Below are 24,949 nucleotides of genomic sequence, written 5' to 3' on the forward strand. Positions count from 1 at the left end.
GATCTGACATCATATGATCGGTTCTTCATTTGTACTTTCACACTATCCATTCTCAGTTTCTAAAAACAAATAACAAGAACCCTGAACTTTTTGCATAATTTCTCACATTTCAGATCTGATACCCTTTTCTGTAACTCATGACTCTTTTATCTTTTTTTTTTTTCTTTGACAACATAAGATCCTTGGGTAACGTTTGGAAGATTTGCATTAGGGTGTGACTGCATATGCTGTCCCAAAGACAAAATCGTTCATAAGAATTTGCTGCAGATGACCATTTCTAGAATATGTCAATATATTAATATTAATAAATGTTGGAAGTGATGTGCTTCTGGCCTCTCTTAAGTGACCTTTTGCTTAATTTGTGGTTAAACGAAACATGTGCTCCATTTTAGGCTCCATTGCAGTGGAAGCATTTTCAGAACATGGGCCCTGGATTTCAAATCTGTTTTTGGAGATATTAGAACTTTGCTACCCACAGTGTGGTCTGCGAAGCAGCAGCACTGGCATCCCCTGGCAGCTGAAAGAAATGCAGAATTTCAGCTTCAACCAAGAGCTCCTAAACCAAAATTTGTACTTCAAGTAGATCCCTGGGTGATTCACATGTTCATTCAAGTTTAGGCAGCATTGTCTTAGGATATATAGTAGGACACTGAATGTGCCGTTGACCAAATGCTTAATATGAAATGTGGGTAAATGTTCATGAGAGACATAATCCATGAAAATGAGAACAGAGCAGCAAAATGGTGAAATATGTTGAATACCATCAAAGAAGATGGAACCCTTCCTGCACTCCAGCATAAAATCCTTCATAATAAAAGGGTAATATGCAAATTGACCAAACAGCAGAACAACCGAACAACCAATTAAAGCGTAATATGCTAATGATATACTAAGGCTGCTCAACAGCTAACTATGATGTGCACTGACCACCAGGGAGGCAGATGCTCCGACAGGTAGATTAACTTGCTGCTGGGGTCCGGCTGATCGGAACTGTGGGAGATGGGCCGGACATGCCCTGGAGCCCTCCTGCCGTCCCTCCCCAGCCCAATCGTGCACCGGTGGGGTCCCTCAGGCTGGCCTGTGCCCTCTTGCAATCTGAAACCCTTCAGGGGATGTCGGAGAGCAGGTTTCAGCCTGATCCCACAGGCCACTTCCCTTGGGAGGGTGCCAGATGCAGGACTCATGGCTGGCAAGCGCTGCTGTGGCAGCGTGAGCCTCTCCTGATCAAGACTGATTGGGAGCGAGCTTGCGGCAGGCAGAGTGGGGCCGGGATGAGCGGAAGCGGCAGGTAGGAGCTGCAGGCAGCGTTGGACTGTGTTTTCGGCTCGATCCCTGCAGGCCACCCAGAGGGACCCCACCCGTGCACAAATTCGTGCACCAGGCCTCTAGTATAAAAATGTTATGCTATCCTGGGGTCACTTTTTATTGCATTTATATGTTAGGTAGCTTTTAGATATCTATTGTTTAAAATAAAACACTCTAATTAAACAGCATTTCCATAACAACTTTACATATAAATGAGGCATTCTTAATGAAATTCTACAGCTTACTCTTTCTATCTTAAATACTGTGCTATTTTACCTTAATTGTGGTCATTAATCAACTTCATCAGAGAAGACCATAAGAAGAACATAAGTGAAGTCGAAAGGAAATGCTGCAGTAAAGAATTTCTATTTCCCCAAACTGACAGATACAGGATGGGGCAAAAGTAGGTGTATAGTTGTGCATATGGAAAATAATGCAATAATTAATAAATGATTATATAAGAATAAACTCTAGTTCATGTACTCACAACTATAAACCTACTTTTGACCCACCATGTATATATAGTTTTGCTTGCAGAATATTATTTCTATTTTACCAAATATGTGTGTGTGAGTGTGTGTGTGTCTGTGTGTGTGTGTGTGCTTAAACATACGTGCACACAGTCTGTAAAGGTCCATCTTCAATAGGGTTTCATCCACTTACATGTGGTAAAGATATTGAACTAATGAAGGACTGTTTAAAATGTACTTATAGAATAAATAAGTATTACCCTTAAAAATGTGCTTTTGGGAATAATTAATTTTCATGTACCTGTTCAAAGTTATGTAGGAAAGGCCAATTTCAAAAGCCACATTATGAATTTAGGGTGAGATTAAAAACTGGGTCAGTTCTGTTATGCGATGTCCGATTTTCCATTCTGCACATTTCTGTTGACCTTTTCCGTCCCTCATCCTTCCTGTTTCAGGTCCAGTTGACCATTTTTCTGTTCATTACCATGAGCGTAAAAGGTCAGGAAGGGCAGATGCAACAAGAACATACCAGTGGTTTTCTTTATAAATATATCTGACAAAAAAGATTTGGTGGAAGAGGTGAGACTCACTAAAATTATGCTACAATGCTATTTACTGTAGATCAAAATTTACTGTAAAGCTGACCGGCCTTGGAGTTCCTCAGACAGAATAAAGTGAGGCAGTAAAATAGCCAACCTGGGCATTTGGTTGATATATGAGTTTCATTTATTTTTCCATCCTTTATCATCCTCAACATGGATAATCAGAAAATTCCTTTTATTGTTGTTCTTTTGCTCTGATTTTTTTCCCCGAGCCAAGAAATTTTGAAGAGGGTATTGCAATTTTATAAATCATAAGAATTGCCCATCAATGTAAGGAATTTCTCCCTAGAATCTAAATAACAATTATGACCAGTTCACCACTTTTTCAGACCATTCAGGTATCATTTAGTGGATTAATTTCATTAGCATTATTAATACTGTTACAATTCTGTGTGTTAATGTGTGTGTGTTTCAGTCTCAATCGCATTTTTTTCTGTATTCTCTTTTTTATTCAGCATCAACGTCTAAATCCAGTAGTATGCTGGGAAAAGAGTAGTTGCTTTATAAAATTTTGAGAAGAGTAGCTACTGCCAATAGATGATGTCCATGAGGAAAGACAAACTTCTTTTGCTGAGTCACTACTTAGCAAATACTGTTTATTTAGCGGTTGTTTTCATTGTTCGCATAAACTGGAGAAATTCAGCTCTGTTTAGAACAGGAGGGCCGAGGTGTTATTTAATGAACTGGAGCAGTTACGTGAGCGCACTCCAAGGCCCTGTAGTGCTTTCGTACAGTCTCCCAGGGAGAGCCTGGCTAAGTGTTTACTGCTGGCACATTGAACTCAAACTTCAACCTGGCTAAGGCTCTGGCGTTTAAAATATGCAATTGAATCATAAGTGGTATCAATTCTTCCTGTTAGGGATTTGTTTTGCTCCAAAGATTCTGACTTGCCCTGTGTTAGCTCTAGCATGAAGAGGGTGTATGAGTGGCAGATGTTAAGTTGTAAAATCTGTGTCTGAAAAACAGAAAGGCAGATAATTGTACCATATGGTATTTGAACCTGTGATGTTGGCATCCTTCATGCTGGGCTCCAATCTGCCAAGAAAACCAGGCCCTGAAGCTTTGCCAAGTAGCAGAAGTAGCAGCACTTTACCAAGAAGAGATAGCAACTGGTATGTGGCGGGTCTGCTTGATCTAGAAGATGCCCCGCCATGCAGAAATAAACCCGTGGTGAGAGACTGATTTAACTGATTAAAGGAATGGTATAGTGCTATGGTTCCATTGGTTGATCATCAGAAAACTTTGGCTTTGCCTTAGCAATGCATGCCATTGGAAACTTGTTTGTATTTATGAGAACAACCTAGATAACACCGTGAGTAAGTATTCTGTCTTCAAGGCAAAGCATGTGGGAACCATGTGCATAGTGAGAATGTGATGGAAATAGACCATTTTAAGTACAACTGATTGTAGAAGTTGTGTTCTGTAAAGTGCGTTTCACCTGCTGTTAAAAATTGGGTATTCTCCTTGACCATAAGAGCTGTTTAAGTATCGGATTAGCATGGTTTTACAACCTTGACTTTTAACATTATTTTCTTCCCTCTTCCTCAAGATCCTTCTGTAATCTACTTCAGAGAGAGAGAGAGAGAGAGAGAGAGAGAGAGAGAGAGAGAGAGAGAGAGAGAGAGAGAGAGAGAGAAGACAGATAGAAAGAGACATATAATTAGGCTTTATTGCCTTGTTTGTTTCTTTGGTACACATGATTGAGATTGTAGTACAATGGATATAGCAGCATATCAAAGTATAGCAGGTTTTAAGATATGAGACCTAAATTCAAATAATAAGATTATAATTCTGTGACCTTGAAGAAGGTATTTATCCTCTGCAATCTTCAATTCCCTCAACTATATAATAGCAATTATAATACCTAATTCAGAATGTTCTTGTAAGGATTTAAAAAGATAATGGGTATTATATATGCTTACCAGAGAGCCTGGAACCTAAAAAGTACTCAATAATCAGCACTTATACTATTAATGCAATGCTACTTTTATAGAATTCAATAAAAACATTGTTTTCACTAAAACTATCATAAAATAATTTTTAGAGTTAACATCATTTTGAATGTCATGAAAAAATTAAATATTTAAAAATATTTTTCATCAATAACATTTTAATTTTGGTCTGAAATATACAATGTATACACTCCGCAGATGACTCAAGGCTGTTATGTTTAAGAATGTCTGTACCAACCTCTGGCCTTTCAATTGAGCTGTTTAACATTCTATCTTTTTCTCAAGTACCAATTGATTTATACAAGCATCACCATGTCTCCCAACATGGTCCTTCCAGTGAAAGATGATTAACTACACTTGCACTACCCTGCCCCTCTCACTGGGAAACCATTTGTATGCTAATCAGGCTTTTCAAACATTGTTTATTTGTTTCACATACAACATAGAATTCTTTTTTCAAAATGTGATGCAGTGCTTCAAGGCATATATTTACTTTTCTCTCTTCTCCAGTTTTCGGGTATCCATTCCTTCCAAGCAAATATCAGAGGGTATTTTTTGTTTGTTGGTTGGTTTGTTTTTCCCAAATGACATAAAAAAAGGAATAACTCCTATTAACTAACTTTTATTTTGGTAAATGCACCAATGGAATCAGAAAATATCATTCTACTCATTGTTTACATATATCACAGTTTATCCATGTTGTTTGACCAAGAGTCATGGAATAAATTTCTCTCTAAATCAGACATTTTTTGTTGTTGTTGTTTTTTAAGTCAGTAATATTGTCTTAGGTGAGTCCTACAAAATAAAATAAGCTCGTTCTCTACTTTGTATGGATTTGTTTTCATCTTGTCTAAAGTTTGGTGAAGAATTAATTGCATGAGAAATGAAGTTTATTGCCATGCCTGCATGGCTCAGTGGTTGAGCATCGACCTATAAACCAGGAGGTCACAGTTTGATTCCCAGTCAGGGCACATGCCTGGGTTGCAGGCTCAATCCCCAATGTGGGACATGCAGGAGACAGCCAATCAATGATTCTCTCTCCTCATTGATGTTTCTATCTCCCTCTTCCTCTCCCCTCCTCTCTGAAATCTATAAAACAAATGAAGCTTGTCATTTAGTATATCCTCAAAGTAGCTCTTCTTCTTTGTTCTGAGGACAGGAACTACAGAGACATGTGTTTACTAGTTTTGGTTCCTAACATACTTAGTTGTCAAATGTTGGCTTTGTTACCATTTTCTGAGGGAAAATTAAATAATATTTTTCAAGTGTTTTGGCAATAATTTACATAGAATTCCTTTGACCTGTGACTTATATCAGTTGGGCAATATACCACCAAAGTCCTCTCTTTCATTAATCACCTGACATTATCCTTTCTTTGGTTTTTAGGTCTTATCCTGGGATCTGTATCTAATCATTTATTATTTTAGCCGATAGGGTAAGAGACTGAAAAAATAATCCTCTTCCTTTACAGATTTCTCAAAAAAAAAAAATCCCTCTTAAGAGTGGCAACAACAATGCCTCCATGTGCACAGCCTGGCTCAGAAGCAATTTCTAATACATTTGTGGAATCAAAGATCAGATGACTCTCAGCTGTCCTGACATGTGGAAGAACCAGTAGGCTGCTCTTCCTCACTGCCCCTCAGTGGCAGTAAAACCCCTTTTCTCTGGGAGATGTGTGAATCATCTGAGTTTGGCTTGTCTTTTTCCATTAGGCACCAGTCTTTTAATGTGCTTCCTACCAGGGGTCATATCTGCTTCCAGTTGGGTATGCTTTCCACACAGCCCTGAGCTGTAATCAGGAGCTGCCCCAGGGTTACAGTAAAGGAACCCCAGAAGGAGAGAAAAAACATTGCCTTTAGCACTGAAGCACTTATAGTCTATCCTGTATTTCAGTATAAAATAGTCCCAAATGGAACATTGCACCTTCTGCTTCCTTAGTTATTTTATCTGCAAATTGGGCAAATCTTTTCCTTGCAGAGGAATTTTATGAAATGACTAGTGCATGTGTTTTACCTCTTGAGAATGCAATAGGATTTTTGCACATTGAAAAATAGGCATCTTCTTTCTGGTTCATTGATTTAGGACATCACTATTTATTTAAAAAGAGTTGAGAGCCAACTTTAGAAATTAGCACAATTGCCACCAAGAAGTGTGCCATCGGTATCAATGAAGTGCCCCTTTCTCTGAAACAAAAATGCCTTTGTCTTTTCACTAAAATTTCTGTCTTTATAGTTAATACATTGTTTGTGTAAGAATCTTACTTAAATGCAAATACATTAACACCTAGATCTTCAAGTTGGCTAGCAAAAAGGAGGAGTGTTTAAAAAAGCATACAGGTGGAAGAAGAGATAGAGAGTAGGGTAATCAAGCAAGCAAGTAGCATATGATGGATACATGCAGAGGGATAAAGGTGCATTTAAAACTTCTAAATAACATCATTTTTTAAATCATCCAAGCTGAGTTTCATCCATTTGCAAGGTTTAATGAATGGCAATGTTGCAATGGCAGTCACTCATAAAACAGTGATTTTATTTATTTTCTTATCAATTTGCCCTTAAATGGAAGTTCAGGAAGCAAGACAGTTCATGGGCCTGATAAAGTTTTTATTTCTAAACCTATAGTTTAATAACAACAATACTTTTGAAATGTACATATGATGAATTTTATTTGCAAGTTCTGACTGTATCCTAAAGGTTTACAATTTCTGTGGAGGAGAATGTTATTATTTAACCTACATTTGTTCGATTCAGATGCTGATAGTCAATTAAGTGGACTAAAAAATCACTTGGTATATTCTAAAGTTAGCAGAAAACATACACAAACACACACACAGATGAATGTATGCCTCTCCATTTTAACATAATATTTCCTGATGTGATCTAGAAAGCTTTAAGTAAAGGACTCTTAACTAACCAGCCACTTATTTATACTCTTAGTATGAGACACAATAGTGACTTTGGGTATAGCAGAATTGCTTTAATATGGCATAATCTTTCTTAGGAAACCAGGTGTGCTTTTCATATATTAAATACATAAATAAAGCTCTATATGTTGGATGCAAGGAATTTTCTTACACTGAGATTTCTGAAGAGAAAGGGCTAATGATAAAGGATTTTTAAACCTTGGAACCAGTTGTCAAACTGCGAAATCTCCTTCCCTGGGGGTCTTGAAAAATAGGACAGATGTCACAGATGGCTTAAGGGTAGTGCAGCTGGACAAAATCAATCACTTTTACATCTCTCTCCATTCTTGAAGCTTCGCAACATCCACTTGAAATATGTAAACACACAGCCATTACTAGAACCAGTTTTACACAGAAATTATTTCATCTGAGTGAGTTACTATTCGATTGAATGTACATATCTCTTTAGAAATTGTTAGTCATGTCCCTGTACCCTCAAGTATAATCATCCAGATTACGAAATGATTTAAATTAATATTGTGTTATTTAAAAGTTGAAACTCATAAATCCAATTTTAATTTTCAGTGAAATACTATAAATTTCTTTCACTTTTTTTTTCCATTTAATTAAAATAGTTTGGTGAAATAGCTCACATGTAAAAGTAAATTGTGCTTGAAAATAAGAACAGGGCCTTATAAAATAAAGACAGTCTAGGGAAGTTGTATTATGTTTGCAAATGTATTATGTGATCCAATGTTATCTTTAATATTAATCAGGTACATGATATTAAGTCTCTTTATGTTACATACTAATTTTCCCAAACAACATGCAGTAATTAATGGGTTTCATATGTTTCACAGTTTTCATAAAAGGCATACATTGATGTGATCATTTTGATTTCTCAGCTGTGAAAATTATAATAGATATTATAATGCAATATTCCCATATACTTAATTACATAATAATTATCTTTCCCTTTAAAAGATGATTGTCCATATTTCCAAGAAACTGCATCTGATTGTATGGAAATGATTCTTTCAAAAAGGATATAAACATAAAGATAGAAAAATCAAGCATTTGCAATTAAGTTAATGATGCTCCCAGAATCGTAATGTATTACTTAGTTATAATATACTAAAATAATGTTTTTAACTTACTTAAGGAGAGTTAATTTTGAAGTTAATTTTTAGAAATTCTTAGAATTTATGGGATCTGCAATTGAGTAAATAGAAAATGTCCACAGGAGACAATATTCAAAACCTAAATATTGTAAGGTATTATGTCAATAGAAATAGTCTTTATGTTCCTGGGCATTTTAAAAAACCAGGACTAAGCTTTTCTAGCAGCTACGTTTTAAATAAATTTTCAAATTATAACCAAATCTCAGTCTTTCTTTGTGACTTGACAGGTACAATCAAATGAAATCTAAAACTGCATAATTTATAATGTTTGAATTTTGAAAGCATTTCAAAATTCAGTATCTATTTATTTCCACCCTCTGCTTTATAGCAAAGGCTAAGAAAAGTAGATGAGCTTGCAGGCCAAGAACTTAGAGCCACAGAAAAGCACAGTGTAACCAAGCAGCCCATCTTGATAAGATACAACTTAACATGAGCGATGTGATGGAGTTGATGTGATAGAGTTAAGGTGGAACGGTTAACTTTGGAGGATGAGGATTGATGCTGGTTCTGCTAAGATACAATGATATAGTGACAAGTGGAGATCTTTTACTATACCTGCCATTACAGAAGAAAAATGCCCACTCCTTCACAAAATGTACTATCTCAGTTTTCTTTCATCAGAAAAGATTTGATAAGCTTATGTCTGCCTTTACTACATCTTACTGAACAAAGTAAGATATTTACTCTATGTGTAAAAAATAATTTAAACATTCAAAACATACAGATGAGTCACATTACCTTTGCCTTATCCTAGAAGGCTGGTTTGTAAAATGTTTTAGTTTAAAAATTAATCCTAATTCAACTAATTGGGTAAGGCTTACAAAAATTAATAGATAGATAATGATGGATAGATAGATAGATAGATAGATAGATAGATAGATAGATAGATAGATGATAGATAGATAGATAGGTGGATATAGATATATACATATACTATGCTCCTTTATTGATAGAGTTTTACATTTCCCAATGAAGATTTTCTTTCTTCAGTGAATTACCATATGTCAAATTCTGCTACCTTGCTCAGGTCACCTAAAATTAGATTTGAGGGACTGGAAATATTTTCTGACTAGGCAGTCCCGGAAATGGAAGTGATATTCTCTCTAGGACTATGGTATTGTTAAAATTTTGGATTCTTTCTAGTATTTTGAAATTTCTCACATGCTGCCTGTCCCTCTCCTAGATTCCCCCCGTGTCCACATGATTTAGCAATTAAAGAAGTAATTCCAGGTATATGAGGGAGCCTCCGACCCTGCTCCTTGATACGTTCAGATTATGATTTCTTATTTTCAAATGTTCTGAATGCCTAAACGTCTTCATGGGGTGATCATTTATGCAATATTGGCACGCTCTCAGGAATTCCTGCAAGCTCCATTATAACACGGTTCTCCATAGCACACAAGTAAAGGGTTAAAAGCAGTGAACAGATTGCATCATCTCTCCATTTACAGGATAGACTAAAGAAGCCCCATGAGAAAGTACAAGTCTTTACTTCACAAACAATATTTGGGAATTAAGAATGGATAGTTCCTCAAAACAATAAATACTTTTATTGTCTGGCTTCTGGGAGATTTTAGTTGAAGCAGTCATTACTATTTCTCAACCCACCTCTATTTCCATTTTCCAGAAAGAACAACAAAATACTGGTTTGAGCTGAGTTTTCCAACTGAAGAGTCCTAGCACTGGTCAAAGGGGTTTAAGAAATTGATTCTCTAATTTTGAGGTTAATTCCTAAGACCTGGGCCAGCCTCTACAACTAATTTCTGCTATTTATTCAGTGTAACTTACAAATATCATCATTGCCTTATGTGCTTTAATATGAAGATTTGGGGAGGATGCCTTAAGGTACAATTCATGAAACCATGGCCCCGCTATCTTATTGGTTTATCCAGTGATGATGAAAACCAAGATGAAAGAATATTAAAGATGGCCCTGAGTAGTTTGGCTCCGTTGGTTGGGTGTCGTCCCATGCACCAAAAAGTTGCCAATTTGATTCCTGGTCAGGGCACATGCTGGGGTTGCAGGCTCGATCCCAGTAGGGGGCGTGCAGGAGGCACCCCTTGATGTTTTTTTCTCTTTCTCCCTCTCCCCTCGGTCTCTCTAAAATTAATTTTTAAAAATATTTAAAAAATACCAAAGATGGAAAAGACTATAGTGGTTAGTCCATAAAGAAACCAATTATCTGTTTTAGTCTTTCAAACAAATTTCTCTTATTTCCCAAATTCTTAGTCCTGGAACAATTTAATAGATCTATAGTGCCCCTGAGAAATCCCAAAATTTTTTCCTGTTTTCTCAAAAAATGTAAGTAGCTGAGCCTTTCTTCTGAAGACCAGATGTGCATTTCATTCCTTCTGTCATACTCATCACTTACCTGACAGTCTTAATGAAAAATCACACTTTTATTGGTGCCAACATATGTACCACTCTTTTTTTAAGTACTATTGAGCCACTTTTGGTCTCTAACCATAAAATCTCTAAAATTTCTCAGGTTTGTGAAGTATTCTTTGTGTGGGTTATCTTGTTTTGTTTTCAAAGATCTCAATATATCTGGCCTAAGTACTACTTGACATTTATGCAAAGATGAATGTTTTTAAAGTTTTAGGAATCAGCCAATAAATTTTAAGAAGTATTTTGTGAATATTGGTCATAGAAGTTTATACCTTATCAAAACTAATTCATGTTGTTTAATTTTATTTTTAAAATGGATTTATGTTGCTCAGTCGGCATAGCTCAGTGGTTGAGCATCAACTTATTAACCAGGAAATTATGGTTTGATTCCCGGTCAGGGCACAAGTCCAGGTTGATTCCCAGTATGGGGTGTGCAGCAGACAGCCGATCAATGATTTTCTCTTATCATTGATGTTTCCATCTCTCTCCCTCTCCATTCCTCTCTGAAATCAATAAAAATATATTTAAAAATAAATAAATAAAATGGATTTATGTTAATCTTATAAATACATGTTTCAGTAGCTAAAAATTCTCAGTGAAAACAGTGTCACATTTTGCCCTGGCTAGTGTGGATCAGAGGTTAGAACATCGTCCAAAGAGTGGTAGGCTCAATTCCCAGTCAGGGCACATACCCATATTGTGGGTTTGATCCTCTGGTCCGGTCAGGGCATGCTCATGATGTTTCTCTTTCACATTGATGTTTCTCTTTCTTTCTCTCCCTCTCCCTCCCTCTCCCTCCCTCTCTCTCTAAAAATCTATAAATACATATCCTCAGGTGAGGATTAAAATGCAAAGAAAGAGTTTCACTTTTCTTCTTATAAATTGGATTTAATTTGTGTTTTTGTAATTAGTCGTATATGGAAACAAATGATTATATTTTAAGATATTGATACTCAAGTTAGAGAGACCTGTTACAGTAAAATGAGTTGTGCATGTGTGGAAGCAGGTGTTGGACAAAACTAACAGCCTTTTATGGCAACAATTGTATAAATATAGAAGAAACAATACAGAGGTGTCTGTTAGTGGCAACGCTTCAGCTAGTGAAGCTTCTTCATAAAAATTGTTTACATCCTCAAACACAAAACGTTGAAAACTTTCTTACCATCAAACAAAATCACGTATACCTGTAATGCATATTTGATAAGGCATTTCAAAAAAACCCATCTTCCTTTTCGCAATTCCAGCTTATATTATTTTTCTTGTGTAGTACTTTTGTATTCCTTTTTTCTTCATTTTCTAATTCTTCTGCAATTCTCATAACTTTGCATATCCTAGATAGTATGTTAGATAGGTCTTTTTATTACTTCTGAGCTGTTTTTTTGTTTTGTTTTGTTTTTTTCCTTTTGGGGCTTGCAACAGAAAAAAAAAACAGTTATGAGATACAAGTGTTTACAAAACACAACTCATCTTCTTGGAACATTCTTAATTTAACTATGATAATAACAAGCACTTAGTGATTGCCAGGAAAAATACTGAGAGCTTTTGATATAATCCTCCCAACACCCTGCTGAAGCACAGAGAGGGTATGTATGTTGCTCAAGTTACGCAGTTTGCAAGTGATGGGACCAGGAATTGGACCCAGGAATCTGGCTCCAGTATGTTAATCACTCCGGGATACTGCATTTATTTACATGATTAACACATATTGAATTTGAATTCCTACTCTGAGCCTGCATCTTACAGTGCTCAGTGCTTTGCTATCAATAACTTTTGACATTCATAACAACCCCACAAAGTAGACTCAGTTGATAGTTCCATTTACATATGAGAAACCTAATGCTTAGTTGATTAAATTAATGGCCCATGGGTATTGCTACAACTGTATGCAGTTAAAGCTTAAATGTGTCTGACTATAGAATGAGCTGTTGCCATAATCAGCATCAGATTAATGCATAATTGTAGTCATTTTGGTATGACTGCACTTTGGATTTGAGAGAGCTGAGCAAGATTAAGGATCATTATGGGGAATTTGGGGAGTGCCTACAGAAGAAGTATAGATAGGACTTGGGAATTAGACACAACAATATACCTAAGACTTGGATGTTTGATGAAGATTTGGAATTGGCGACCTTCGAGGAAAGACTCTGTGTTCTGACTTTAGTCTGTCTTTAAAAGCACAAAGGGTGATTATACAAAACGCAGTTACCAACAGCAGGTGAACTCAGGAGTACGCCCCGTTCATCATTGCCTCCTCATTCTTCAGCAAATTCTATTGCGTTATAGTTGCTCAGTGATTTATTTAAACAAAATAATCCATATGTAAATAAGTATATAACTAGCTAGTCTTCATATTCCAGATGAAAAATAAAATCACATTTAGGTTGTCACAAATTCCTTTAAATTCCACAAATATGTTTTTGTTCATGTTACTTGATATAATTTTAACAAGAACCCTGTCAAGAAGTTGTCATTATGTGTATTTCACAGTTTAGGGAATTGAGATTTACAGGATTTAAGTGCCTTGTCCTCCTGTCTAAGGACAAGAGAACAATGACTCAAAGCAACCCACAGGTTTCAATTCATGCTACTTTGAGGGTTGAAAGAATATTTGTGTTTTTAATACATTCTTTGAAAACAAAACTCAAATCTATATTTCCTCTGCAGCTTTTTAAAATTAGTTTTTTAAGCACTTAAGCTAATGTCAATGCCTGTCAGAATTAGAGCTGTTCTCCAGTACTATTTCTATAGTTTTGTTTTGTAAATTAATTCTAGTAATTTTTTTGTTCTTAACAATTTTAGTGTTTTTTTTTTAAAAAAAGCAAAGCTAATCAAGATCAATCTGACCCTTTTTACATTGTTTTCAGGTCCCGAAGAGGTAGAAATCAAGTGTCCCCTGAATCACATCGCTTGCCCTGGTGCCCACAAATGTGTTCACTTGTCCCAGCTGTGCGACGGTGCCTTGGACTGCTCAGATGGGTACGATGAAGGAGCGCATTGCCGGGGTGAGTCCTTGTGAAATTGCAGTACTAAATGTTTCATAGTTTTAATGAAAGTTCAAAGAAAACCTGCCTTTTTTTCAACCATAACCATATCAGTTATTGAGAAAACATAACACTTATTGCCAGACACACTCACTATGCATTTCAAAGCTGTATATATTGTGTTTTACTGAAAAGTGCCGTTAGGGGCAAAACCACACTTAGACTTTGAAGTTGGGCTCTTAAATGATTGTGTATTTCATGGAAAAGAATACTTTTGAGCAAAGGGCAGATAGGAAGTCTCTGTCACAATACAATGATACTGTAGCGTGGTGCATGCTTCTTTCTCTGAACCTTTGCTTAAACAAAGAGTATTTGAAGCAAATCCTCCACAACAAATATATCACTAGCATGTGTTCATGGGATATTTTCCCTGAATATTATTTCTCTGAAGTTATACCAACTTTCTTGTAATTAAAAAAATAAGTAAACATCTAAGTTCTACAGCAGTAAAAGGTTTGTCGATACTAGTATATTAATGATAGGAGGGAGAAGTAATAAAAAATCTCAAAGTTAATGAAAAGTAATGCAAATTGCAAATGGCACATGCTAGTAACATTGGTTAGGGAGAAGGCATGAATGTGAGAGGAGGAAAAGCAAAAGTCCAGGATTAAAGATCTGGAAACAGAATCAAGGTATTCATCAAGGGAATCAGACCGCTAGAGGGAGCCAGGAAAGAAATCACTGAAACACAAGTCTCAACAGTTTCTCACTGGCTGAGGGTAACACAAAGGTTATTCATTGGAGCCGATGTCAAAGCGAAACCTATCTTCCATGCTGAGGGGAGTCCGATGGTAAGGAAAAGAAGGAACTGTAGAAAACTCGAGATGCACGCCTGGCTGTGGACAGATTCACACAAGCTAGTAATCGCTGCCATGCGAAAAAAGGTCAGAGGTCACCAAAAGTTCCAATTTTTCAGCAGGACCTCCACTTCTGCCTGTGTTTAAAGTGTTCAAACTCAGCTACTGCTTTTTAAAACATTGTACAGTCCACAATGTACAGGCCTGACAGGTCTTACTGGCTACCAGTCCCCCAGCTCTGGACTGAAGGAGACTGAATTCAAGATCAGGGAGGGAGAGCTGCGTCGGTAAGAGAGTAAATATTGGAAAGGTATCCAATGGGCTGAGGATGCTGAGGGACCGTAGATCCACTGGGGCACTCGGCCTTTTCTCTCTTCCCAAAGGGACATCCAATTACTCTGTTCTGTGGACAGATTCATACTGAGAAGTTAAAGGCCTTTCTTCTTTGACCCAGTTTCCTTTCCTAGCCTTGTACTCTGACATACTCCCATAAGGAGCCAGCAGATTCCTAGTTTCAGTTAGGAACACATATGTAATAATAATAAGATATTTTATTTTTATTTAAAGGCTTTGTGACATGTATTCTTTTTTATAATTGTATATTAATAAGAATTATATTAACGGAAAGTAAAGTACTAAATTACAAAGTAATAGGTGTAAAAGAGTTTAATTTTCTTTTCAGAAATTAATTGTATTTTCTAGAGCTTAATTCTATCTACTTCAGTTATAATCCCAGCTTCTTATTATATTTAAAAAAAATATTTCAGGCAGACATGTGTGACTAAGCGTCTAACAGTGAAATCATGACATTGCCAAATACTCCTTTGGAGGTGGTCACACAAATTTGAATATCTTAAACATTTTCAGTGCTGTGGATTATACGAAAATATATCTGAGTTCTCTAATGAAATTTATGGTTGTGATCTAATCAATCTAATTAGATATATCTAATAAATGACATGTTAATGATAAACCAGGGAATTCAACAAAAATATAATGCATTTGAACGCAAATTAAATGATATCAAATTTATCTTGATTTTTGAAAAGATCAGCATATACTCCAAACTGAGAAAGAATTAGAGTAGATGCTGTAGTTGTTTATATTTCAAACTTTTTTCCTCTTCCAATTTACATTTTGTAATTGTTCCAAGTTTCCTATCTTTATCACAAATGACAGTCTTTTTCTTTTATAATTTGCCACTAGGAATCTGATTATACTAGTACTTAGTCTTGCCTTTAAAGTCAGCTAATTTATTCACCAAATAAAATATTTTGAAACACCTAAATAATATGTTATAAACTGTGACAAACTTAAAAATAACAAGAATAATGTAAAAAAAAAAAAAAAGAAAAAAGAAAAGAAATAACATAAAGTATATTTGGATTTCTACATGTATTTACCAAAGGATTTTTCACCTAATTCTTGGGACTGGTACAATTAGAGTGGTAAAATCCAGATTACTGAATAGATATAGTCATTTCAAACTTAGTGGTTTAATAAACTATTTCTGCATTGAGGAAAGAAAATTAGAAATATGTTTGCTTCCTGGCATGGGAGAGTGCTCCTAACACTTGGACAAAAAATGAAAAAAAAAATATTTTTGGCCAGCACCAGATTTATCACATGTATGTGGTTTGTGTTTAAATGAAGGAAGATGACTGATTATAGACAAAAGTATATCATAGGATTTGAATCCACTTTCCCACCTGCAATTTTCCTTCTAATTTTGGGTCACTCCTAATGAAAAAATGTTGTTGTTGTTGTTTTTTAAACATAATTAGGCATGAGCCTATCAAGTCTCTGAGGAACTTTCTCACCTACTATCTATAATAATAAAAGAATAATGTGCTAATTAGACCAGGCAGTCGAACGACCTTCTAGCCATCATTCTGGATGTCCTTCTGGATGAATCCGCGGCAGCAGGGGCCAAGGCAGAGGCAGTTAGGGGCAATCAGGCAGGCAGACAGAGTAGTTAGGGGTGATCAGGCAGGCAGGCAGAGTGATTAGGAGGCGATTAGGCAGGTGAGCGGTTAGGAGCCAGTAGTCCTGAATTGTGAGAGGGTGCAGGCCGAACTGAGTGACCCCTCCCCTCCCGTGCATGAATTTCATGCACCAGGCCTCTAATAGACATCTAATAAAGAAACAAAATAGATTAATTCAAACATTGCATCAATCTTTAGAAATGTGTTTCCTCTGCAGAATCGTTCTGTCTGAACCACTTTTCTTTCCATTGCTTCCTTTTTGTTTTGTTCTAAACACAGACTCTAAGTTATTATACATGAAGTCTAAGATATGATTCAAAGATTGACATATTTTTCTAATAAAGGATTTACATTTTCTTATATATCTTTATCCTTTAAGAAAATTAATAAGGAGAAATGTTTAACATTGTGGAGGTGATATTCTAGTCTTGGGAATGCTTTCTTAGCAACTGAATTGTTTTCTGAATGTTTCCTAGAAAAATCAATTTCTCCCTGGTGAAAGTAATAAAATATATCTATTATTAATGATTTTCTATAGCACTGATATTTTAATCTCCATAATTTAACTCCACTTGAGGAAAAAAATTGATTTTTGTATATGGGATACGTATATATAGGAATGTGCTTATAAAATTTTTACAATAAGAATGTTCAAAATCACCACATTATATTTTAGAAAATTGTATCGCTTCCTATACTGTATTTTATATTGGTTGTAATATCACTATATCTAAATTTCATGAGCAATGAAAACACATTTTATGCAGCACAAAGTTCCTTAACAAAGAATAGTTCCACAAAAATTCTTACATCCATACAAAGAATGCTGGACAAATTCAACTAACAGAGACTAGATTGATTGAGATGTATCAAGACGCTATTTTAAAAGTTTACATTTGTAAGATAATTCATTATGTCAGCATGTAAAGTGGCTGTGAGCAAGAGAATCCCTCTTTTTATTCACAACCTTACTTTGATCCATTTGTAGTAGAAAATGGTCCTGCAAGGGAACGCCAGTCTCTAGTATTGTCTGCTAAAAAAATATGGGGACTCTTAGGGTGCCTGCAAAAGGGATTCTATCTCCTGTCTCTAGAAACAATGATTGCACAATATTATGTGATTAATTTCCAGCAATAATACCAAAGTCCTTGTGAATATAAACGGATAATATGTGTGAAGAGTTCCCTAAGACTGATCAGGGAATAGCACTTTCTGACATCTGAGAAGCTTACTACCCATGTGCACAGATATACACAAGCATACATAGATACTGGTCTTTTATGATTTCTCTCTTTTCTATTCTGAGTCTATTCCTAAGTACTTCTGAGTGTATAATATATCTAACTGGTATATTTGATCAGAAACTTAAAGAAATATAAGATTCTCAGATATGTCATCCAACTCCAGGAAATAATGGATAGTAAGAATTTTTAAAATTACACTTGATTATTTTACTTTACCTGCCAGTTGGGATATACATATTTATATGTTACCCGCATTCTACCACTAGTCTATAAAAAACATATTAATACGTGTCCCGCACTCTACTACACTGGTAGAACGTATAAATATGTTTCCTGCATACAATGTGTTAATGCTTCTCAGAAGCAACGTCACAATTCCTAGAAAGAATAGATCTTCTGTAACTGTATCACCCCTTTGCAAGGCTATTACAGATATTGTTTATGTTAACAAGTGACACCTATATGAAATTAGGAGTTTTGTACTTGAAATATATATATATATATATATATATATATATATATATATATATATATGAGAGAGAGAGAGAGAGAGAGAGAGAGAGAGAGAGAGAGAGAGGCTGGTGCACGAATTTGTGCATGGGGCGGGGGGGTGGTCACTCAGCCTGGCTGGTGATCAGGGCTGAATGGGGCTTCTCGCCCAGTCCTAATTGGGGCTGGCTGGCTGAGGGGAGGGACTGCAGGAGTTTGGCTGTGGGAGCACACAGACCACCAAAGAGCAGCTTCTGCATTGAGCATCTGTCCCCTGGTGGTCAGTGTGCATCATAGTGACCAGTCGACTGATCATAACGGTCGCTTAGGCTTTTATATTATAGAATATGTATATAGTATATATGTGTGTGTGTGTGTGTGTGTGTGTGTGTGTGTGTGTGCATATGCATCATACATATACATGCACACATATGCATACATAAATAACTACATATATTCATTTTTCAATCTTAGATTTATAAATTCTGTGTAATTAGAAATATGATCTTGTAAAGGTATCTGATTTCTTAACACTGATCTATCAGATATAATTGCTAAACCAGTCCTGCTAAAGAGACTTGGAGTTTAGGTTTCAAACATTTGTTTGAATATATTGACTTCTAGAAACAGTTAATTAACTTAATACCCGTGGGAAAAGAATGACAAAGTAATTTGGCTCTATATCATAGCTGAGCATTGAAAGGATAATCTAAAATAGTTTGTTATTTATTGGAATTTAATATTTTTGTACTGGATTTACATCTTTGATTAATGTTAATGTCTTATATTAATTAGTCTTCTTTGGTCCCAAAAGAATTATTTTGAAGAATAACTGTAGAAACAAGAAAATTTTGTAAATTCAGAGAATGTTGTATAGACACACTAGTAGATTAAACACTGAAGGATCTAACTCAAGAAAAGAGATATTCTTTGTTAAAACGCCATCTCTATTCTATATCTACCTCTCTTTTCAGCGGTTTCTAGCTTATACTACTTTCATATATATTTGTTGTTGTTGTTATTAATCCTCACCTGAGGATATTTTTCCCATTGATTTTTAGAGACAGTGGGAGGGAAGAAGGGGAAGGCGGGGGGTGGGGGGGAGGTAGGGAGAGAGAGAGAAAGAGAGAAACAACAATGTGAGAGACACATCGACTGGTTTCCTCCTGTACGTGTCCCTGGGGGGTGGGGAGCAAACCTGCAACCAAGGTACCTGCCCTTGACTGAAAATTGAACCCAGGAACCTTTGCTATGCAGGATGAGGCTCTAACCATTTAGCAACACTGGCCTGAGCTCTATATTTTTTTAGTTACTCTTTTCTGTGGTGAGAATCCTGGTGCATTATGCATCTTCAATTTTTGCTGAACTGTACCCTCTTTTCAGTTGATTTTGATTTTTAAATAGATGCAAGTCAAAAACTTAGATCCACAGTTCATACCCCAATAAAATATTCTGTCTAACATCTATAGGAGAAGAGCAATTGTTTTGATATAAGAGCTTCATTCCTTGGTTCAAACAACTCCCGTTATACTTGTTCCTCAAACATGCCAAGCTCTTAGGTAGAGAACTCAGAGTCCCCACCCCCAGTAATATCTTCTTTACATAAGAGACTTGCAAATAATTCTACCACTCTTGGTATTGTTCATTTATATCAACATTTGTGGGCACTAGACTCTTCATGTATCTGGATCATTTCCTCATCTTCCTCTTCCTGAGGAAAAACAAAGAAGAGTTTGTAAGAAATAATAACACGTAGGCAATCAAAATGATTTTTTAAATGTGGCAATAGAAACACAATAAAGTTTCTGTATATTAAATTCATTCATTAACTTCAGTAAACTTTTATTGAGCACTGACAGAGTTCCAGACACTTACCTAAGCACTGGAGATGTAGAAAATCCTGTTTTCTGCTTAGTGAAATCCACATGTCATAATGCATGTAGGTAAAAATTGCTAAGGAAGAATAAAATAAAGAGCATATAATTCTGCTTGAGGGAATGCAGAAAAATTTCCCAAGATAGCTTCTAGTTAATGTAAGTCTCACTCTAAGAGTTGGTAGGCAAATGAGAGAAGGAAGAACATTTCAAAAATAGGGAACTAGAGGCACAAGTGCGTAAGAAAACATTGTATGCTTGCCCTAGCTGGTTTGGCTCAGTGCACAGAGTGTCGGCCTGTGAACTGAAAGGCCCCAGGTTTGATTCTAGTCAAGGGCACATGCCTGGGTTGTGGGCTCGATCCCCAATAGGAGGTGTACAGGAGGCAGCCGATCAATGATTCTCTCTCACTGATGTTTCTATTTCTCTATCCCTCTCCCTTCCTCTCTAAAATCAATAAAAAATATATTTACAAAAAAAAACATGGTACGTTCAAGAAAGCTCTGAACTCTTTGGCAATGTTGAAGAGTTCTGAATAGAGAGAGATCAGTTTGGAGCTGCAAACACACACACACACACACACACACACACACACACACACACACACACAAAACCAACAAAATAAAAACAACAACAACAAAAAAACCAACTTGGTATTACACCTAGAGTTGTTACATTAGAATAAGGATGTAGTATGACCCCCTTAAAATGCATTGCAAAAAAACAACAACTATAAAGAGAGTGAAAAATGATACTAGGATATTTCTTTATTATAAGGGTATTATATGACATTGTTTTACTATTAAGCATAAGAAGACTGGAATTGCTGCATGTAGCAGGTTTTGTGATTTATTCTTAGGAGATAAAATCATGCATTATTATAATCATAAAGCTTTGAACTAAATAGTCATCTGTTCTTTCACATTGATCACCTCCCACAACAAAGCATGTTGGGTGTTATCCTTTAATATATCATTTGAATGTAGTTCATGCAAGTGAATGTCAGAGTAGATGACATGGAAAGCCAGATTAAGTAAATTCCATTTCAGAGGAAGCCTAGGAATTTGGAAGGTGTATTTACTATTTTATTTATTAAATTTATTGAGGTGGTTTTAAGCAACCAGAATCCCATCTTTAGCAAGCTACTAAAATGCCACCTCTCTTGATGCCTAAGTTTTGACCTCTTGTATTTTAACTTTGAAAAACATATGACTGCTTCAATATTTTTCAAAAGTATGAATTCATAACAAACTGTCACTCAGCTCTCTACTCAGCCTCAGATGTTGATTCATTATTTGGGTTTTGACACAAGCAGCTTGATATATAAAAATAGAGGGAATTAAAGCCAGTAGCTGAGGTTAACGGAATCCTCAGGAGTCGCACAAAAATGCAGTTTGAGAGTAAGGTTTAAACACAGTGACCTTGAGTTTTCATTTGCCGGTTTTGACTACTGGGCCTTCCCATAGCATATCAGAGAAGTGCAAAACGCTATCGTGCTTCAGCCATCCTTTCTGGCCCATTCTTAAAGCAGCCAGATGGCTTGTAGACAATCAACTGAAGAACATTTTTAAATAAATCTAGGTTCCCTGCCAGTTGTATGAATTGATTGAGCAGCAAGAATGTGCTGAGTGAACAACAAGCTAGAAAACTATATAACAAACTTGGAGAATAATCTATTAATTCTGTCCTCTTGGAAAAAAATTAGCATTTTCATTTGATGAGGAAGAAAATGGAGTCTATTTTAACTCTTTGGAATAAATCTGTTCTACTAACAATAGAAAACTGAAAAAAAAAAATAAGATTCACCCTTTATAATGGGATCTGGAAGAAATAAGGAAATACTTCTCAATAACATTCAATGGAGAAAGTTTAAATTTTGAAAAAACCCACACAGAACACAATCCCATTCTAATGAGAAATAACCATAAATAGATGGAAGACAAGTTTTTTTTCAACTCAATCTAGAATTCTGTTAAGTCTTACAGAACTCTATAGAGAGAGGTTCCTTGAAGTTTTCACAACCTTCAGCCAATGTTTTAAATTTTGAATATCTAACGTGTTCAAAATTGCAGAAACACACATACACCTATTTTGCTGCCTTTTCTCTGATTGCTGTTGTTATCACATATAGTAAACCCTATTCTACTCACGCACATGTGTATTAATGCCATCATAACTGAGTAGCTCAAAGTATAAATAATATTCAGGGGAAAAAAGAGATATGCAACTGGTGACTTCCCAACTCCTCCTTATTAGTCCCTTCCAATCAAATCAAACGATTATTTATTTTTCACTCAGGTGGAGACATAGGGAAATATGCACATATATTTTATGTTTTTCCAAACCTTTCTACAAGAAACTCATTAAATGTTAATCTTCGAGGGGAAATATACCATCCAGATATGTTTACCTTAGCTGAAGATTTGCATCCTAAGTTTGAATTAACAGAAAATGTAAAATCAAATAGTTGCCCTCTCTATGCCCCCGGGATCATACAACCATTCCAGACAACCCACTGTGGTTGTGGAAACCCTAAGTTGCCAAGCAAAGTGAGATCACTCTGCTTTCAGAGCTGCTTCTGAAATAGGCCAGAGATACTGTGAGCCAAGGTTTGAGTGTCAGACACAAGAAGAATGGGAAGTACAAGCCCAAAGAGCACTTTTCAGTTCCATTAGCTGAAACGTGTGCTGTGTTCTCATTCAGGCTACAGGTACGAAACCAAGAGTGCCAAGAAAAAAATCTATTCAGTTCAATAAGCGGCTCAGAGAGCGATGAGTAGAATCACTAAGAACCTGAATTGTCCAATTTTTATTTAGGTCAATTAGATATTACTAAAGAGGTCTCAAAGAAGGTTGGAGAGAAATTAATAGGTATAAAATGCTCTTCAATCTAAATAGTCTATATCAAATTTCTAAATAATTATTACATATAAATTATATATAACATGTATTATATGAAAATGTATAGCCCTAACTGGTTTGGCTCAGTGGATAGAGCATCGGCCTGTGGACTCAAGGGTCCCAGGTTCAATTCCAGTCAAGGGCATGCACCTTGGTTGTGGGGACAAACCAGTAGGGAGTGTGTAGGAGGCAGCTGAATAATGTTTCTCTCTCATGGATGTTTCTACTCTCTATCCCTCTCTCTTCCTCTCTGTAAAAGACCAATAAAATATATATTTAAAAATAAGAAAATGCATATATAGAAATTTGTGTGCATGTATTATATTAGATTTTCCTGCTGTATATCCAGCTGAAATGATTATTTCAAGAAAGTAAAAAAAACACATATTTTTAGGCCTTCACCTCTGTTTTGGTTTATTTGTTCCTGCTTTCAAAACCAGTGTAAGTTGATATTTCTACTAGTTATGTTCTTATTTTGAGTGCTATGTCTATTCCCAGACAGATGGCTTCTAGTTCCTTTTCCATAAATCAGGTTTGTATCCTACCCATGTAAGTTATTTACTCAAAACAAAATGTGCACAACTGAGAAAAATATGTTTCAGTCAAAGCCTACTCATCTCTCACCTAATATAGTATAACTTCTGTATTGAGGTGAACTTTTCAATACAAATGCACCTTGGTCTAGTAGTTCATTCTTTCTCTTCCTCTGTGTACATCTCATAACCCTGATAGATTGGAAAAACCCAAAAAAACCCTCACATTCAACTTCTACCTCAATCACTTCACTACAAGGACTCAATCAACTAGGTAAGGAAGACAAGCACACAGGAAGCAGAGTGCTACAGTGCAACGTGCATGGGGCTCTCCGAGAGTAACTCACTGGGTAAAGTGTGCCACACTGTATGCGGGGATTATTGTCCACACAGTGTGCCTATGTCAGGAAGATTCACTCCTGCATTTTGCCTAAAGCGATTTGCTCCTTTAAGTTTTGTTTCTTCTTGTTTACAAAGAGAGAATCAGCCATAACGTTCTCTCAGTCAGAAACAGAACTGTAGAATAATAGGGCCAGAAGGGACTTTGAGAGGTTACCCAGTCCATCCATCTGCCTGGAGGCTGGACTGAACCCAAACTTGCCTAGACAGATTGCTATCTACTCAATTTGGAAGGCCTCCAGGGAGAGAAATCCTAACAACAACTTTTAGTAAGGGAATCAGTGCTTAGCAATTTGCATTCTGAGCAAATGCTTGCATATTGTATTATAAAATTCCCCATGCCCTGTCGGTTTTTAGCTTTTTTCCTCCAACAGATTCCGTGTTCCAGTAGCTGAATCATGTCGTTCTTTCACTTTCCCAGATAGCTTTACATTTTCAAATCTCAAAAGTTATAAACCATACCTCCCAACTGAAATGCAGGTTAATGGTGGGACTAGTATCCACTGTAATCAGCTGTTCCAGCTCCTGACTGACAGGATTCCTCTGTGGATATTTTCTTACACCTTAGTATTGTCTTGTTCACTCATGTTGTATCAATTAGAAATTATCTTTGGGCATGAATAACGAAGATCTTTAAAAGACTTTAAAAAATAGAAGTTTATTTTTTCTTTCATGTAAAAAATGTCCAGGGATAGATAGACATTCCAAGGCAGGTAAGGTGATTTCATGATGATTTAACTACTCATATTTTTGTTTTGCCATCTTGTTACTTATTTTGCATCCTCTAGGTAGGCTCTTGGTCAGATGGCCCCTGCAGCTCAGAATATCAGGTTCCCATCCCAAGAGGAAGGAAAAGGAATAAAATGCCCCTACTAAGCAAGTCAACC

The 24,949-nt window shown here is 36.1% G+C and overlaps 1 protein-coding gene across 1 annotated transcript in view; it reads left to right on the plus strand.

Moving 5' to 3' along the window:
• The window catches only part of LRP1B (LDL receptor related protein 1B), a 1,379,523-nt gene that overhangs the window by 294,547 nt on the left and 1,060,027 nt on the right, over window positions 1–24,949 (plus strand). The window contains exon 3 of the mRNA XM_036320679.1: window positions 13,665–13,802. Coding sequence (XP_036176572.1) covers window positions 13,665–13,802 — 138 coding nt within the window. The remainder of the gene's footprint in view (window positions 1–13,664; window positions 13,803–24,949) is intronic.

Source organism: Myotis myotis, unplaced genomic scaffold (genome assembly GCF_014108235.1).
Source record: "Myotis myotis isolate mMyoMyo1 unplaced genomic scaffold, mMyoMyo1.p scaffold_m19_p_8, whole genome shotgun sequence".
NCBI classification, from domain to species: domain Eukaryota; kingdom Metazoa; phylum Chordata; class Mammalia; order Chiroptera; family Vespertilionidae; genus Myotis; species Myotis myotis.